Below are 16201 nucleotides of genomic sequence, written 5' to 3' on the forward strand. Positions count from 1 at the left end.
TTGCCTATTTCTCCCTTCAATTCTGTCAGCCCTTCATGTATTTGTTGCTCTGTTGTTAGGGGCATATATATTTATAATTGCTGTATGTTCTTGATGGATTGACCTGCTTATTATTATCAAACATCCTTCTTTGTCCCTAATAACATCTTTTATTTTAAAGTCTATTTTGTCTGATATTAGTATAGCCACACCAGCTCTTTTAGTTATTTTTTTGCATGGTACCTTTTCCCATTCTTCTATTTTCAAACTATCTGTGTCTTTGAACCTAAAGTAAGTCTCCTGCAGACAGCATAAAATTGGATCATTTTTAAAACTCATTCTGCCAATCTCCGCCTTTTTACTGGAATGTGTAATCCATACACATTTAATGGAATTACTGATAAGACAGAATATATGTATGTCATTTTGCTATTTATTTCCTAGGTCTTATGCCTTTTCTCCCTCTACCTTTTTTTTTTTTTTTTTTTTTTTTTTTTTGTCGTTTTTTCGTGACCAGCACTCAGCCAGTGAGTGCACTGGTCATTCCATTATTACTGTCTTCTTTTGTGTTAAATATTTTCTAGGGTGCTATTTTAATTCCCTTGTCATCTCTTCTACCATATTTTAGTGGTTGTCTTGGAGATTACTATTTAATGTATAACAATCTAGTTTTGATTAATACCAACTTAATTTCCATAATATATAAAACCTTTACTCCTATATAGCTCCATTTCCTCCCTGCCTCCTTTGTGCTGTGATTGTCACACATATTTCATCTTTATACACTGTGTGCCTGTCAACAGAGATTTGTACTTACTGCTTTATATAGTAGTCTTTTAAATCAGATAAGAAAAAGAAGTTACAAACAAAAAATACATTTATATTACCTTTTATATATGCCTATTAAGTTACCTTTACTGGTACTCTTTTTTTATGTGGATTCAAATTACTATCTAGTGTCCTTTCACTTCCCTTTAGTATTTCTTGCAGACTCCCTTTAGTACTTCTTACAGAGCCAATATATCTCCAATGTGGCAATACTAAGAGGTGAGGCCTTTAGGAGGTGAGTGGATTTTAAGGGCTCTGCCCCCTCATGAATGGATTAGTCCATTCATTATTAATGGAATAATGGGTTACCATGAGAGTGGCACTGGTGGCTTTTTCTTTAACAAGAGAAAGAGACTTATTGAGCATTCTAGCATGCTTTGCCCTCTTGCCATGTGATGCTTTGTACCACCTTAGGATTATGCAGAGTCTCTACCAGTAAGAAGGCCTCAACAGGTACACTCCTTCAATTTTGGACTTCCCAGCCTCCAAAACTGTAAGAAATAAATTTCTTTTCTTGGGCTGGCTGGTTAGCTCAGTTGGTTAGAGCACAGCCTTATAACACCAAGATCACAGATTCAGATCCCTGTACAGGCCAGCCACCCCCCCCAAAATAAATAAATAATAGATAAAAATGTATTTTCTTTATAAATTACCAATTTTAGGTATTCTGTTATAAGCAACAGAAAACTAAGACACAACACGAGTCAGCTGTTGATTCCCTTTACTGAATTTTTCATTTCAGTACTTTTTAATTTCAAAATTTCTAGTTATTTTTTATCATTTCTTTATTGGTATTCTGTATTGGGTGAGACAAGCTGTCTCATACTTCCCTTTAGTTCTTTACATGTGGTTTCCTTCAGTCCTTTCAACATATTTTAATTAGCTGACATTAAATTTTTGTCTAGTTAAGTCCAATGTCTAGGCTTCCTCAAGGACACTTTCTTTTTTTTTTTTTTTTTTTTTAACATTTTTTAAAATTTTATTATGTCGATATACATTGTAGCTGATTATTGCTCCCCATCACCAAAACCTCCCTCCCTTCTCCCTCCCCCCAACAATGTCCTTTCTGTTTGCTTGTCGTATCAACTTCAAGTAATTGTGGTTGTTATATCTTCTCCCCCCCCGTTTTATTTATTTATTTTTGTGTGTGTGTGTGTGTGTGTGTATGTGTGTGTGAATTTATATATTAATTTTTAGCTCCCTCCAATAAGTGAGAACATGTGGTATTTCTCTTTCCGTGCCTGACTTGTTTCACTTAATATAATTCTCTCAAGGTCCATCCATGTTGTTGCAAATGGTAGTATTTCATTCGTTTTTATAGCTGAGTAGTATTCCATTGTGTAGATGTACCACATTTTCCGTATCCACTCATCTGATGATGGGCATTTGGGCTGGTTCCAACTCTTGGCTATTGTAAAGAGTGCTGCGATGAACATTGGGGAACAGGTATACCTTCGACTTGATGATTTCCATTCCTCTGGGTATATTCCCAACAGTGGGATGGCTGGGTCGTATGGTAGATCTATTTGCAATTGTTTAAGGAACCTCCATACCATTTTCCATAGAGGCTGCACCATTTTGCAGTCCCACCAACAATGTATGAGAGTTCCTTTTTCTCCGCAGCCTCGCCAGCATTTATCGTTCATAGTCTTTTGGATTTTAGCCATCCTAACTGGGGTGAGATGGTATCTCAGTGTGGTTTTGATTTGCATTTCCCGGATGCTGAGTGATGTTGAGCATTTTTTCATATGTCTGTTGGCCATTTGGATATCTTCCTTAGAGAAATGCCTACTTAGCTCTTTTGCCCATTTTTTAATTGGGTTGCTTGTTTTCTTCTTGTAAAGTTGTTTGAGTTCCTTATATATTCTGGATATTAATCCTTTGTCAGATGTATATTTTGCAAATATTTTCTCCCACTCTGTTGGTTGTCTTTCAACTCTTTTAATTGTTTCTTTTGCTGTGCAGAAGCTTTTTAGTTTGATATAATCCCATTTGTTTATTTTTCCTTTGGTTGCCCATGCTTTTGGGGTCTCAAGGACACTTTCTGTTGGTTGCTTTGTTTCCTGTGCATTGACCATTCTTTCATGTTTCTTTGTATGTCTCATAACTTTTGTTGAAAACTGAACATTTTAAATAATATTATGTGTAACTCTGGAAATCAGATCATTTCTGGTTTTTTTTTTTTTTTTTTTTTTTTTGCTGTTTTATGTTACTGTTTGGTCAGTGATGTTTCTGAACTACTTCTGAAAAGTCTGTATTCTTTATTATGGGTAGCCACTGAAATCTCAGCTCAGTTAGATTACTGCTTACTAATAACTTGACAGAGATTTCCTTAGTCTGGAACCAGTAAGTTTCCCAGTCTTTGCCAAGGGGTTCTGTATGTAGATTGGGGCCCATCTTTAACATTCAGCAGGGAATTTGACAACTCGACCTTAGCCTTCACTTCCTGCTAATGCAGTCTCAGGGTCAGTAGGAGTTTAGAGTTTTCTTAGGTTTTTTTTCTGAGCTTGCACACAGCCCTGGGCATGCATGTCACCCTCTAGATTCTTAGGAACATGTTAGAGTTTTCAAAGTCTTTAAGGACATCTCATTCCCCAGCTTTTCTTTTTAAGCTTTTTGGTCAGTCTATTGTTTGCCCAACTGTCAGCCAGGCACAAAGTTAACCAGATGTCTGTAATTGTTTCAACAAATGTCCCAAAGTAAATTTTTTTTGAACTCCACATCAGGTCAAATAAAGATAGCCTTACAAATAGGGTCTTCTAAGAAGCACCAGACAGGTCAAGTAATGACAGTTCTCTGGGAATGAGCCTTTTAAGGATCTCCAATCCCATTCTTCACTCTCCAGTGACTGCCAGAATCCAGTTTTCACTGTTATTGTGAGCTGTTGATATCCAAGTCTAATATAGAGCTAGAGGGGTGTTAGAGGAATAGGAATATTCTTACTGAGATTCAGTCATTTTTCTTGAATAAACACTTCCCAGATTGCTGCGAGCCTTTGGTTATTTCCAGAGTTCTGAAAAAGTTGGTTTTGACCATTTTTGCCAATTTTCTCATAGTTTTTATGAAGACAACTTTTGGAGGTTGTTACTCTGCCATCTTCCAAGAGCCTACATTCTTAATGTATATGTGACCACTGTTAATCCTATGATAGTACCTTTCTCATAGATTGTTGAGAATAAAATGTTAGCTCATCCATGCTGCAAACAATTACTAAACACCTGCCTAATCTGTGGGCCCTGGAGTGAATTAGACATGATTCTTGCCCTAGAGGCACTCTCAGCTGGTGGTTAGTTAGAGGATAAGCAAAAATAAAATTCAGGGAAGAATTGCTAAGTTCTAGAAGGAAGAAGCAGCTTATGGTGCTATGCGATTTGAGCACAAGGAGAGTGGATATCTGGCTGGAAAGTGAGGGAGGCTTTATGGACAGAGGCTTTCAGCACTTATGGTACATCAGAGCTGATGTGGCATCCTCTGGCTCCAGTCCAGTACTCATACCTCAAGAGGTGGAGAATGAAGTCAGATGAAAAATAACTTGTTCATATCCCCACAGTCTGAACAAGTACAACACAAAGTCTCTATCATCCTAACTTGCACACTCATTGAACACTTATGTGTCAGGTTTTGTTCTAGGCACTGAAGAGCTTCCAAAACACTGAGAAGAGTTTTAGTGCTCATGTGGGGTGAAGGTTTACTGTGTTTGCTGAATCTCTGGCCTTTTACCAGAAATACCATATTGACAGCCTATGGGCAGAACAGGCCCCCAGATTATTTTGTTTGGCCCGCATAGGAATGGCCCACATGAACTAGCTGCCAACACTTAAAAATCAGGAGATTTTACATAAAAATCAGATAAAAGCAGGAGGTCTAGCAATACTGAACCCAAATTCCCACCTGGCAAAATTTGCCTGGAGCCACACGGCTGTACCCTTTAGATGACAATGATTCACCACGGTCTTCATCATTCCCTTTATCTCCCTGACTCTGAGGCTGAATGTCACTTTCCTTATGTCATCACTCTTATTCTGTTGATCTTATTTTAGTTGAAATAAAAGGAAAGTAAAGTATTTCTTGTACACATAGTTCAATCTAAACAAGCGGATTGAATTATGTCCCCCCAAAACTCACTGAAGCTTGAATTGTGTCCCCCAAATTTTATGTATTAGAAACTTAGCCCCCGCTGTGACTGTTAAGAGGGTGGGAAATCCTGTGGTAGTTGAAAGGTGGAGCATTGAAGAGGTGATTGGATTGTAGGACCGTGCAGTAGTGAATGGATTAATAATGGTGGTCAGGGGCGTGGTGTGAAGGGCTTCAAAAGAACAGAGAGGAGAGTCTGTCTCTCTCTTGCTTTCTCTCTGCTCTTTCTGCTTCCACTATCTTGCAATGTGAGGGGTCACTGCCTGCCACCACCAGATGTGTTCCTTGGACTGTGGATTTCCCAGCCTCAAAAACTGTAAGCAATAAATTTTGTTTTCTTTATAAATCACACAGTTGCCGGTATTTTGTTATAAGCAACAGAAATGGACTAACACAAGTATAAACATAAAAGCTAGACCAAGAAGATAATGTGGTTTTAAAAAAGCAGGAGATGGCACATTTCTCTGTGGAAGTGAAATCTATTCCTACATGTTTAAGTCCATCATATATCAAACCATAGTGAGAACTACAACCAATATTTAGAAAAGAGATAATAAAACCAAACGATTTAACCAAAAAAGGAAAAAAGGTGAACATCGATAAAGTATAAATATGAATAAAGTAAGTGTTATACCTCTAAAATACAAGGATGTATCAAGTGAAAAAAATACTTTGGCACCAAAACCTTTCACAGATAGCAATTAATAACAAAAAAGAAGCTATTGTCCACAACAGAAATTACATACCTTAAATGGAAGCAATTATTTGCAATTTTACTTCTAACCAAAAAGCTAATGCTTAATGTGTTGAAGAAATTACAGGATTTCAAAGGTCACAAAGCATTTAAAATAGTAATCTGTAGCATTTTCAATTGAAATTATACAGTACAAATTAAAAATATATCACATGGTCAACCATGTTTATTCACTGTGTCCATGAGAATTTCAATGGGCCTGGAGAGCTTTTGGACATGGCACCCATGCAAGGCACAGCATCAGGAAATGACACATGCATGTGTCCACAGGTCATGATGCCTTCGGAATGCTGTTGTCTGAGCTTAAGAAACATAAACCCAGTGTTTTTATAAGGACAGTAGTCAAGGATACAAACACAAGGGATGACACCAAAACTATAAAATAGTAATGAACTGAAAACCTATTCATGATTTGGCCTGCAGACAACTGAACAATTTGCATGAGGAACCTGGAGGCACAGGATGGTAACATATGAACACTACCTGGAAATTAGGTGATGTGCTGAAGAGAATATTCTTGAACTGCTCAAAGAAATACATTTCACTCAGAAAATTCCTACCCTGGCTTATGAGGAAAGATAACAAAGACTAGGGTTGGGATTGGCATCACACCTCTTTAAACATGTAAATATTCTTGGGCCAGGACCTCCACAAAGTTACAATACGTGAGTCAATTCATTTATTCCTAGTGAAACAATTTTTTTGAGAAACGCATTTGCTAAGACATAATCTTGTCCACTTTCTTATAGAAAAGTCACTTTCTGGAACTGAATGTTATATCTAGACTACATTCCCCCAATTGTACAGATAAAGACCGAATTCTCATAAAAGTTCTCTTACTTCAAAACTGGCTAGAGATTAGTACTGTTTTTCTAGTTAATATTAGTAATAAAAACTTAATAAAAACCAACAAATGGAATAGAGCTAAATGATACTGCAAACTAAATATGGCAAGACTGGCATTCCAGATGTCCCCAATATCTCAAGGCACAGTCATCCTAAAAATAAAGTCTTTCCATGTTTCAAAGACAATGTGTGAACAGCTGTTCTCCATCATGAGTGGCTACAATTATAGTTCCTAGTTGGCAGTTAGAGCAGCACTGTATTCTGCAACAAGGAGATCTGACAGGTTTTTTTTTTGGCAGCTGACTGGTACAGGAATCGAACCCTGGACCTTGGTGTTATCAGCACCATGCTCTAACCAACTGAGCTAACCGGCCAGCCAGTGACAGTTATACCTTGGTACAAAAGAAAAGATGTCAGGTTCCAAAGAAATGAATTAGTAAAAAAAAAAAAAAAAAAATTAATAACTTGACAATTAAAATGTCTTTTATTTTCAACTTTATTTTTTTCATTTGATCTTTATAACTTCTAATACCATACAAGTTTGTGTTGCTATGTTGTTACACCAAAGCTGAATTAAAATAAAGGCAGCTTGATCATATTTCTGTTGATCTGTCTTCTATCAGCCAGCTGCATTCATTTGCTGTATATTTCTGCCCCTGAGTTTGATGGCCCTACCTTATTTCCCATTTGATTAATATAATCTTTCATATTTCAATATTCTAGAAAAACAGTTACATCCCTAACCAGGGAGGATTCTCCTACTGGTAGGGATCGTGGATAATCCTTTCTTATGCACTCAGCAGAGCCAGAAATTCAGATGCTCAGAAGCCTTAACCAGTGCACCCACCGCTCCTCTGCAGGACCACATATGGCTCTTCTTTCACTCACCTCCACAGTTCCTTGGTCCTTGAAACCTCATTCCAGACCTAGAACGAGGAGGAGAGAAGTGTGTGGTCAGACAACAGGCAGTGAGCACCTAGCCTGCCAGGCCCTGTGGAGGGGACAAGAGGCTGAATCAAACTCAGTCCCTGCACTCAAGAAAACGCACCCTGAGGTAGAGCTAGAGACATATTTGAATAATCAAAAACAATCAAACTCAGTCCCTGCACTCAAGAAAACGCACCCTGAGGTAGAGCTAGAGACATATTTGAATAATCAAAAACAATCAAATAAGGGCAGAATGAGCAACTCAATGGGGGTAAAGGGTGGGGTGCCAAGGGACTCAGAGAAGGGATGACTGATCAAGTCTCAAAGAATGAGTAGCGGTTCTTTACGTGGCTGCAGCATTGCTGAGACACAACAGCTGGGCGAATATTCCTAAGGGTGAAAAAGATGAATGAGTAATTTGTCTTAATTAGAACATAGGATTCTGGGTGGAGAAGAATGGGAAAAGGAGCTGAAGGTTGGCTTAGACCAACTCCCAAAAGTCGTAATGGCAAAAACAGTGAGATGCTACTTGAGAATTTTGAAGAGGAGAGTGGTAGGGTCAAACTGCATCTCAGAAAATCACTTTGGCTACTGTGAGAAGGAAGGTTTGGAGCTGAAAGCAGAGAAGTATGCCTGGTAAGAAGGCTGCTGCAATGAAGTAAATTAAGGCACGGGCCAAGGTGATATCCCAGAAATGCTGGACGGCAGAATGAGGGCAGCCTCCAGCCTCCCAGGCTGTCCTGTATCCTCTACACAGACTATCCTCCCACGACTGCTTTCTGCAGTAGTGTTTACCAGGAGGCTCAGGATAGTTTCACGGAATAGGGAACAGGGTGCCAGACCTTTCCCCCCCTCAGGCCCAGGCCTGCCTCATGGAACTTCCTACCCTCTCCAGCTAAGACGTCCAGAATTCTGGAGCCTACACAGCTTCAGTGGGCAACTCTCTAGAGCCTTCGGTGGGCCAGAACCTCTGAGGGTCCCATCCCAGACATGTGGCTTTCCAAGCCCCGGCAGAAGCAATGACCACCCTCTCTGAGCCCAAGCGACCCCTTCAACAGCCCTCATTCACCTGCCAACTCAAAGTTCCTACGCCTTTAAGAAGTCTTTTTGGCTGGCAGAAGTGTAAAGTTTATATTCTGCAAACTCAAACCAGGCAAGATGATCTGTGCATTTTCTCTGTATATCCTTTCTCTCTCTCTCTCTCCTTTCTATAGTTCCTAGTTCAAAACCCAACTGAGATCTTGTTTCCCAGACAGAGAACTGTAATACACAATACACCCTGCAAAATAAATGCTACCCACCTTTAAGGATCCTTCTGTTAGCTCCTGGCCTTCACAATGACACCGTGAGGCAGGGATTACTGACCTCATTTTACCTATGAGGAAACTATGACCTGGGGAAACTGGTGCTACCATAGGGTATTGGGCACCTCCCTTTCAAACTTGTCCCCTAAGTTACCCCTAGCCTACTGCCATGGAAACAGCTAGGGATCCAATTCCAGCTCTGTGCATAACTCCATGGGTGACCTTGGGCAAATCACTGTGTGATATTCAGTATCCTGATCAGTAAATATGAGGGCAAAAGCCCAATATTTCACTTGATACACTTAAAAGTATAATAACAGGGGCCGAGGCCATGGCACACTCAGGAGAGTGCGGCGCTGGGAGCGCAGCGATGCTCCCGCCCCAGGTTCGGATCCTATATAGGAATGGCCAGTGCACTCACTGGCTGAGTACCGGTCACGAAAAAGACAAAAAAAAAAAAAAGGATAATAACGGTATTCTAGCAAGGATCTGCTTATTAACCTTTTTGTAAAACGATATAATATGTATTTTAAGTTCCTTAAAGAAATTCATTTACTCAACAAATATTTACTGAGAGAACTTAACCGTCAAGGCACACACTGGGTGACAGAGACAGTGATGAAAAGTACAAACTCCCTCTCTTAAGAACGGATTTAGCAGGGAAAACCCGATACTAAACAAATACACGATACAAATAATCACGAGATTACAGTTCTGCGGAGTCCTCGGGGGGAAGAAGACAGCGTGCCTGTAACACAGGGCGGTGCACAGCGGGGAACCCACGGGACGAGCTCACTCCACCAGTGTTTATTCGTGAGCGCCGGCATGAAGGAAACGACGGACGGGGGGTGCGAGTGGCTGGGGACGGACGCCTCTGAGCCGGCAGGTGCGGAGCCATCAGCATCACCATCACGGGGAGAACCGGGAGTGTGGCTGTCTGGGCACAGGGAACGGGTAAAAGAAAAGCTCCCAGGAAGGAAGTTCCAGAACATTCCAGAAAAGGCGAGAATGGAAAGAAAAACGGTCTCTAAGCCAATTTTAGGAGTGAACCCTGATGGCAGGGAGCCTGCGTCTGGTTCACAGGCGCCCAGCGCAGGAGAAGGGACGGTCGCTAGAGCCTCCCGAGGACGCCGAGGTCTCCGCCCGGGACCACGAGCGACTCCCGCCGCTTCACGGATTCAGAGCAGACCGACAGCCTCCGCCACGGACAGGGAGACCGAGGGTCCAGAGGAGAAGCCCCGGCCGCGGACGCGCCGGCGACCACAAGCCCAGGCCCTGCCTCTCGCCCTGCACAGAGCGCGTCACCTTGTCCACCTGCGAGGCGCAGAGAAGGTCTGGGGCCTCCAAGAAGGAGAAGACGCGGAGCAGCTCGTCCCGACCCAGCTGCGGGTCCGCTCCGCCCAGCCCCGCCGCGCTCCCGCCGCCTTCGCCGCGCTCCCGCCGCCTTCGCCGCGCTCCCGCCGCCTTCGCCGCGCTCCCGCCGCCTTCGCCGCGCTCCCGCCGCCTTCGCCGCGCTCCCGCCGCCTTCGCCGCGCTCCCGCCGCCTTCGCCGCGCTCCCGCCGCCTTCGCCGCGGCCCCGCCCCGCCCCCGCCGAGCCCCCGCCGCGATCCCGCCCCGGCCCCTTCCTGCTCCCGCCCAGCCCGCCCCGCTCCGCCCCTCCCTGCTCCCGCCCAGCCCGCCCCGCTCCGCCCCTCCCGGCCCGGCCCCTTCCTGCTCCCGCCCAGCCCGCCGCGCCCCGACAGCCACGCCCAGCCCACTCCGCTAACTCTCTTAAGTGCCAGCCGGCTCCTCTTTCCCTGACTGCCAACTTGCCTCTGCCCTCGCGCTCGTCCTGATCCTCGCACTGAACCAGCCCTGTTTTAAACCCTTGTCCTGGCCCTCGGTCTGACCTGCTCCCTTGCACTGGATCTTGCACTGGACGCCGGCCCTGCCCCTTGACCTTGCTCTCGCTTTCTCGACCTCACCTTTGACCTGGGCCTGACCCTGGTCTTCACCCTGGGCCTTCACCCTGACCCTGCTCCTCATCCTGACTCTGACCGGCGCTGGCCACCATCTGCCATCTACCCCTACACCTGTTGCTGCCCTTACCTCAGCCCTCATGACCCTGACATTCACTGTGTCCCTGGCCTTCACTGTTGCTTCACCACTACCTGAACCTCCCAGAGGGCAGGGTCCTGGCCCTGGCCATCGTACTGACCCTCACTATCCCTTTCCCTACCATTGGTTTTCTCTCTAATGCTGGTCTTGGCCCTCATCCTTGCCCTGGTCCTGGTCACAGGAGTCCTGTCACCTGTGCCCTCGCCTACATCTGTCCCAGGCCTGGCCTCAACTCTGACCCTCATCCTGGCCTTTGTCTTGGCTTTGGCACTGGCCCTGGCCCTCACCCTGGTCATTGCCCTGGCCTAGGTCCTTGCATTTACTTGCTCTCACCTTTGCCCTCCCCTCGCCCTTGCCATATGACTCTCATCCTCGCTCTGGACCCCTTCTTTGCCTTCACTTGGGCCCTGAACTTTGTACTTGCACTAGCCCTGGCAGTTCACCTGGCCTTCCCCTGGCCTGGCTTTGCCATCTCCCTTATCCTTGCCCTCAACTGAACCCTTGCCCTCAACTGAACCCTTGCCCTCAACCTGGTCTTTGCCCTGGCTCTTACATTTGCCCTCATTCTCTTTGACTCTCACCCTCACTATGAACTTGAGCCTGACCCCTGTTCCTCACCCTCACCTGGTTTTGCCCTCATGTTGGTGCTTGTCCTCACCTAACATTCACCCTCACCCTGACCTTCGCAGTCACCCTCACAATGACCCTCAGCCTCCCTCTCACCTTGGCGCTGTCCCTTGTGCAAGCCCTGCCCTGACCCTCACCTTGGCTTTTATGCTAGCCTTGATAGCAGCCATGGACCTCATGTGGTCTTGGTCCTGGCCTATACAGGTTCAGATCAGATTTAAAGTAAAAGTGAAGGGCAGAGTGAAGGTCAAGATCAAGTTCGAGGTCAGGGTCATTGCTAGGATGAGGTTGAGATCAGACACAGAGAGATGAGGATCAGAGTGTCCAGTTCAGAATAAAGGACTGTGTCAAGTTAAGGATCAAAGTAAAGGAGAAGTCAGGGCCATGTTCAGTGTCAGAATCTGGCTCAAGGTCAAAATTAGTGTGAGGGAAGTTTTAGGGTTAGGGTTGGGTTCAAAATCAAGCTGAAGGTCAAGATGAGTGTGAAGGTCAGGATGAGGATACATTAGAGGGTCAGGATCAGTTTATGGTCAAGGTCAAGATCAGGGATAGGTTTGGTCAGGGTAAGGACATGGTCAATGACAGAGTGAGGTGAGGTAAAATTGACAGTCTCATTCAGGTTGACAGTGAATGTCCAGTTCTGGATAGGATTCAAGGTCAATTCCAGAGTCAAGGTGAGTGTGAGGTTGATGTTCAGGATTAGGGTCCCTGAACTTGACTGAGGGTGAGTGTCCCATTAAGGATAAATGTTCTGGGGTGGTATCAGGTTCAGGGTCATGATCAGTGTGAGAGCTATGTCATTGTCAGGGCCAAGGTCAGGGTGAGTGTTAGGGTCATGTTAATCATCAGGGTCAGGATCACGGTCATGGTGAGCATCAGAGTAAGATGAGAGTCAGGGTGAAGGTGAGGATCAAGTTCATGGTCAAGGTTAAGTTCCAGGTCAAGTGCAGTCAGAGTCAGGGTGATGGTTAGGATAAAGGTCAGAAATGGGCTAGGGTTAGGGAGAGAGTAAATATGAGAACAAGTTTCAGGGTCATGGGCAGGTTTAAGGTTAAGTTCAAAGTCAGGTGGGGGTAAGGGTAGTGTATCAGAGTCTGCCAAAGAATTGGATGAGGGTGAGAGTGAGTGTGTAGGTCAGGGTCAGAGTCAGGATCAGGGTCAAGGTCAAATCAAGGTCAGGGTGATGATCAAGTTAAGCATGAGGATAAGGTTAATTGTCAGATTGAGGTTGTTGGGTTCAGTGTAAGGCTGAAGGTCAAGAGTCAGGTTTAGGGTCAAGTACAAGGTCAGGGTGGGTCAGGGTTAATGTCTTGTGTAGATGGGATTGGTTGAGGGTCCAGGGTCAGTGTGGGTCAGTATCTGGATTAGCATCAATGTCAGGTGAAGTTCAGTAATAGGGACAGGTTCTGTCTAGTTCCAGAGCAGGGTCAGATTGATGATCATGTACAGTGTTAAGAACCAGGGTTATAAAAAGGTTGAGTGTCAGAGCGAGGGTCAGGTTCAAAGTCAGGTTCAAATTCAGGGTGGGTAAATGTGATGACAATTGTCAGGATAAAGTTTATTTTTAGGGACAGAGTAAGGTTGAGGTTCAGAATTAGTTTGATCGTGAGTGTCTGGTTCAGTCTCAGGTTCAGGATCAAGGTGAAGGTGAGGCATGATTTTTGGCATCAGGATCAGGGTCAGGAAGATGTTCAGGGCCAATGTAGTGTCAGAACAGGGTTAACCAAAGGTCAGAGTAAGGTCAGGGCGAGTGTGGGGTCAGTATCAAGTTCAAGGACATGGTGAGGATCAAGATGGGGGATCTAGGTCAGGTTTATCATTAAGGTCAGTTTCAAGCCCAAGTTAAAGATCAGGATGGGTCAGAATCAGTATCGGAGTAAAGTTCAGAGTAAATTGCAGTTTCAAGGTCAGAATAAGGACAATATATTTTCATTTTTGGTTTGTCTTATTTTCTTTATATTTTTAATGTTTTAATATAATGAAGTTTTCTTTGTGGGAAGTTTAATTTCTATTTCCTTAATAGATATGGGGCTACTCAGGTTATCAATATCTTCTTGAGTGAGCTTTGGTAATTTCTGTCATTCAAGGAATTAGCCCATTTTATCTAAGTTGACTTTATCAGCACAAAATTCATAATACTCTCTGATGATACTTTTAAATATCTGTGTAATGATAACATCTTTCCCATTCCCAGTATTGGTATTCTGTGTCTTTTCTTCTTTTTCCCTTTGATCAGTGTGGCTAGATGTTTATCGATTTTATAGATCTCAGTGAATCAGCTTTCAGTTTCACTTTTTTTTTTTTCCTGTTTGTTCTATCTGATCTGTATTATTTCCTTTCTTCTGCATATTTTGGACTTAATTTTCTCTTTTTTGTCAAGTTTCTTAAAGTAAAAACTGAGGTGATTCACTAAATGCCTTTCTTCTTTTCTAATATATGCAGCTAGTGCTATAACTTTCCACATGAGTACTGCTTTTATACATCATGTTTTCATTTTCACTCAGTTCAATACTTTAAAAAAAGAAATTCCCTTGAGACTTTCTCTTTGACTCATATACTATTTGGGTTGTTTAATACATATCTTGTCTCATTATGTCATGTCTCATGTTCTTCTTGACTACAACAATTTCTGAGACTTTCCTGATTTTTGATGAACTTTATAAGCCCAGATGGTTTCACTGGAGAATCCGACCAAATATTTAAATAGTAAGAGAAAACAGCAATATTTGCCCAAGGAGTTACCATTCCTGGTGCTCTTGATTTGTTGAGTAGATGCAGATTTCCATCGGTATCATTTTCCTTCTGCCGTCTTCTAGAGTGAATCAGCTAGAAACGAATTCTTTCCAGTTTTTATATGTCTGAAAAAGGTTTTTTTTCTTTGTTTTATTATCATTATTACTATTTTTTGGCGGCTGGCCAGTAAGGGTATCCAAACCCTTCATTTCGGTGTTATCAGCACCACACTCTGAGTGAGCTGACCAGCCAGCCTTATTTTTCCTTTATTTTTGAAAGATATTTTTGCTGGGTAAAAATTCTCAGTTAACAGATATTCTTTCATTACTTCAAACAACTGTTACCAAGCCATGATATGTTTTTACACTCATGAGTAAGAGTAATCATGCAATTTTCTTTTCTGTAATATCCTTGTTGAATCTTGGTATCAAGACTATCGCTGATGTTACAAAATAAGCTGAGTAGGCTTTCTCTTCTGTTCTCTGGCATCTTGGCACTTTCTCTTAAATGATTGGTAGAAATTAGCAGTGAAGCTATCCGAGCCTGGTGGTTGCATCATGAAAATATTCTGATTTGGAGGTTCCGTTTAATAGTTTTAAGACACTTTGGGTTTTTTTGTTTTTGCCTATTGTAAGTTGAACTTTTCTATGAATTTGTCTATTTTACCAAATTTCAAATTTATAAACATGAAGTTATTCCTAATATTATTCTTCTGAATCCTTTTTCATTTCGGATATTGATAGTTTGTGCCTTCTCTTTCTTGATCAGCATCACCCACTTTGACATTATTAATCTCTTGAAAGAATAAATTTTTTGGCTTTGTTCTTCCACATCATACCTTTTTTGTTTTGTTAATTTCTCTTCCTGTTTATTTCCTTCTATTTAGATGTAACTGCTTTTCTTTATTAAACTTGTGATGGATGCACGGCTTAGTCACAGCCTTTTTGATATTATATCCATATCATCAGGATTATAAATTAACCTTTAAGCACTGCTGTGGCTGTATCTCACAAGAATTGCTATGTTGTAACGTTAGTATCAGCCAGTTCATAACATTTTCCATCTTGCATTGTTGCTTCTTCTTCTTTGATCCATGGGTTATTTTAGAAGTGTATTTCTTAATTTTCAGACATATTTGTAATTATGTTATCTTCCAGGTTTCTAGCTTAATTACATTAGAGTAAAAAAAATACACACCTTGGATCATTTTGATCCTTTGAAATTTGTTGAGACTTGTTATGGCCCAGTCTATGATCGATTTATTGTGTTTTGTCTTTTTTTTTTTTTTTTTTAAAGATGACCGGTAAGGGGATCTTAACCCTTGACTTGGTGTTGTCAGCACCACACTCTCCCGAGTGAGCCACGGGCTGGCCCGATTTATTGTGTTTTGCATGTGCCTGAGAAGAATGTGTATCCTGTGTTGTTTGGTTTTCTGTTGTTGACCAAGTGCTCACTATTGCCTGTTACTTACCCACTGACTTGAGTTGACCAACCTTTAGTCAGGATTCTCTCTCCGCCTTAGGCCCCTAACCTTTGGCTCGCCCCTAAGCTTAAACAAGCACTAAGATGTAGACATGCTCCCGTAACAGCTCATTCCAAGAACCTGGTGAGCAACGAAATAAACACGTCCTGTTAAACCACGTTGATTACGCTGCCTGCTCTCCCCACTGCTGCCCTGCTCACCTCTCTATGGAAGCAAAGCCCTTTGTTGATTTGGAGATGCTTGCAGATCCTGAGGTTGGAGTGCTCTCTGTACTGCAGCAGGCTTTTCAAATAGCCTCTCAAGTCTGGATTTGTTTTTATTTAAAATATACAAGCATTAGGTCAATATGTTCATCCTCTTAGGCAAACTACATTCCGAATTGTTCTGTCTTTTCCTGTTTGTTTGGGTTAGTCAAGTGAAGCAGCAGAAACGGAAAAGGAACAAGGAAATCTGCAACTGGTTGTGACTGATTAGTTGTGAACACAACT

The 16201-nt window shown here is 42.6% G+C and overlaps 1 protein-coding gene and 1 non-coding gene across 2 annotated transcripts in view; both read right to left on the minus strand.

Annotated features, from left to right (window-relative positions):
- LOC134381122 (F-box/WD repeat-containing protein 12-like) overlaps window positions 1-10798 on the minus strand; it is a 35245-nt gene extending 24447 nt beyond the window's left edge. The window contains 3 exon segments of the mRNA XM_063101170.1: window positions 7430-7467; window positions 10078-10433; window positions 10738-10798. Coding sequence (XP_062957240.1) covers window positions 7430-7467; window positions 10078-10433; window positions 10738-10798 — 455 coding nt within the window.
- Window positions 6842-6915, minus strand: TRNAI-GAU (transfer RNA isoleucine (anticodon GAU)). Its single transcript has one exon. It is a non-coding gene; the product is annotated as a tRNA-Ile (tRNA).
- Window positions 10799-16201: the final 5403 nt, after the last annotated feature.

This window comes from Cynocephalus volans, chromosome 6 (assembly GCF_027409185.1).
Source record: "Cynocephalus volans isolate mCynVol1 chromosome 6, mCynVol1.pri, whole genome shotgun sequence".
Lineage (NCBI taxonomy): Eukaryota > Metazoa > Chordata > Mammalia > Dermoptera > Cynocephalidae > Cynocephalus > Cynocephalus volans.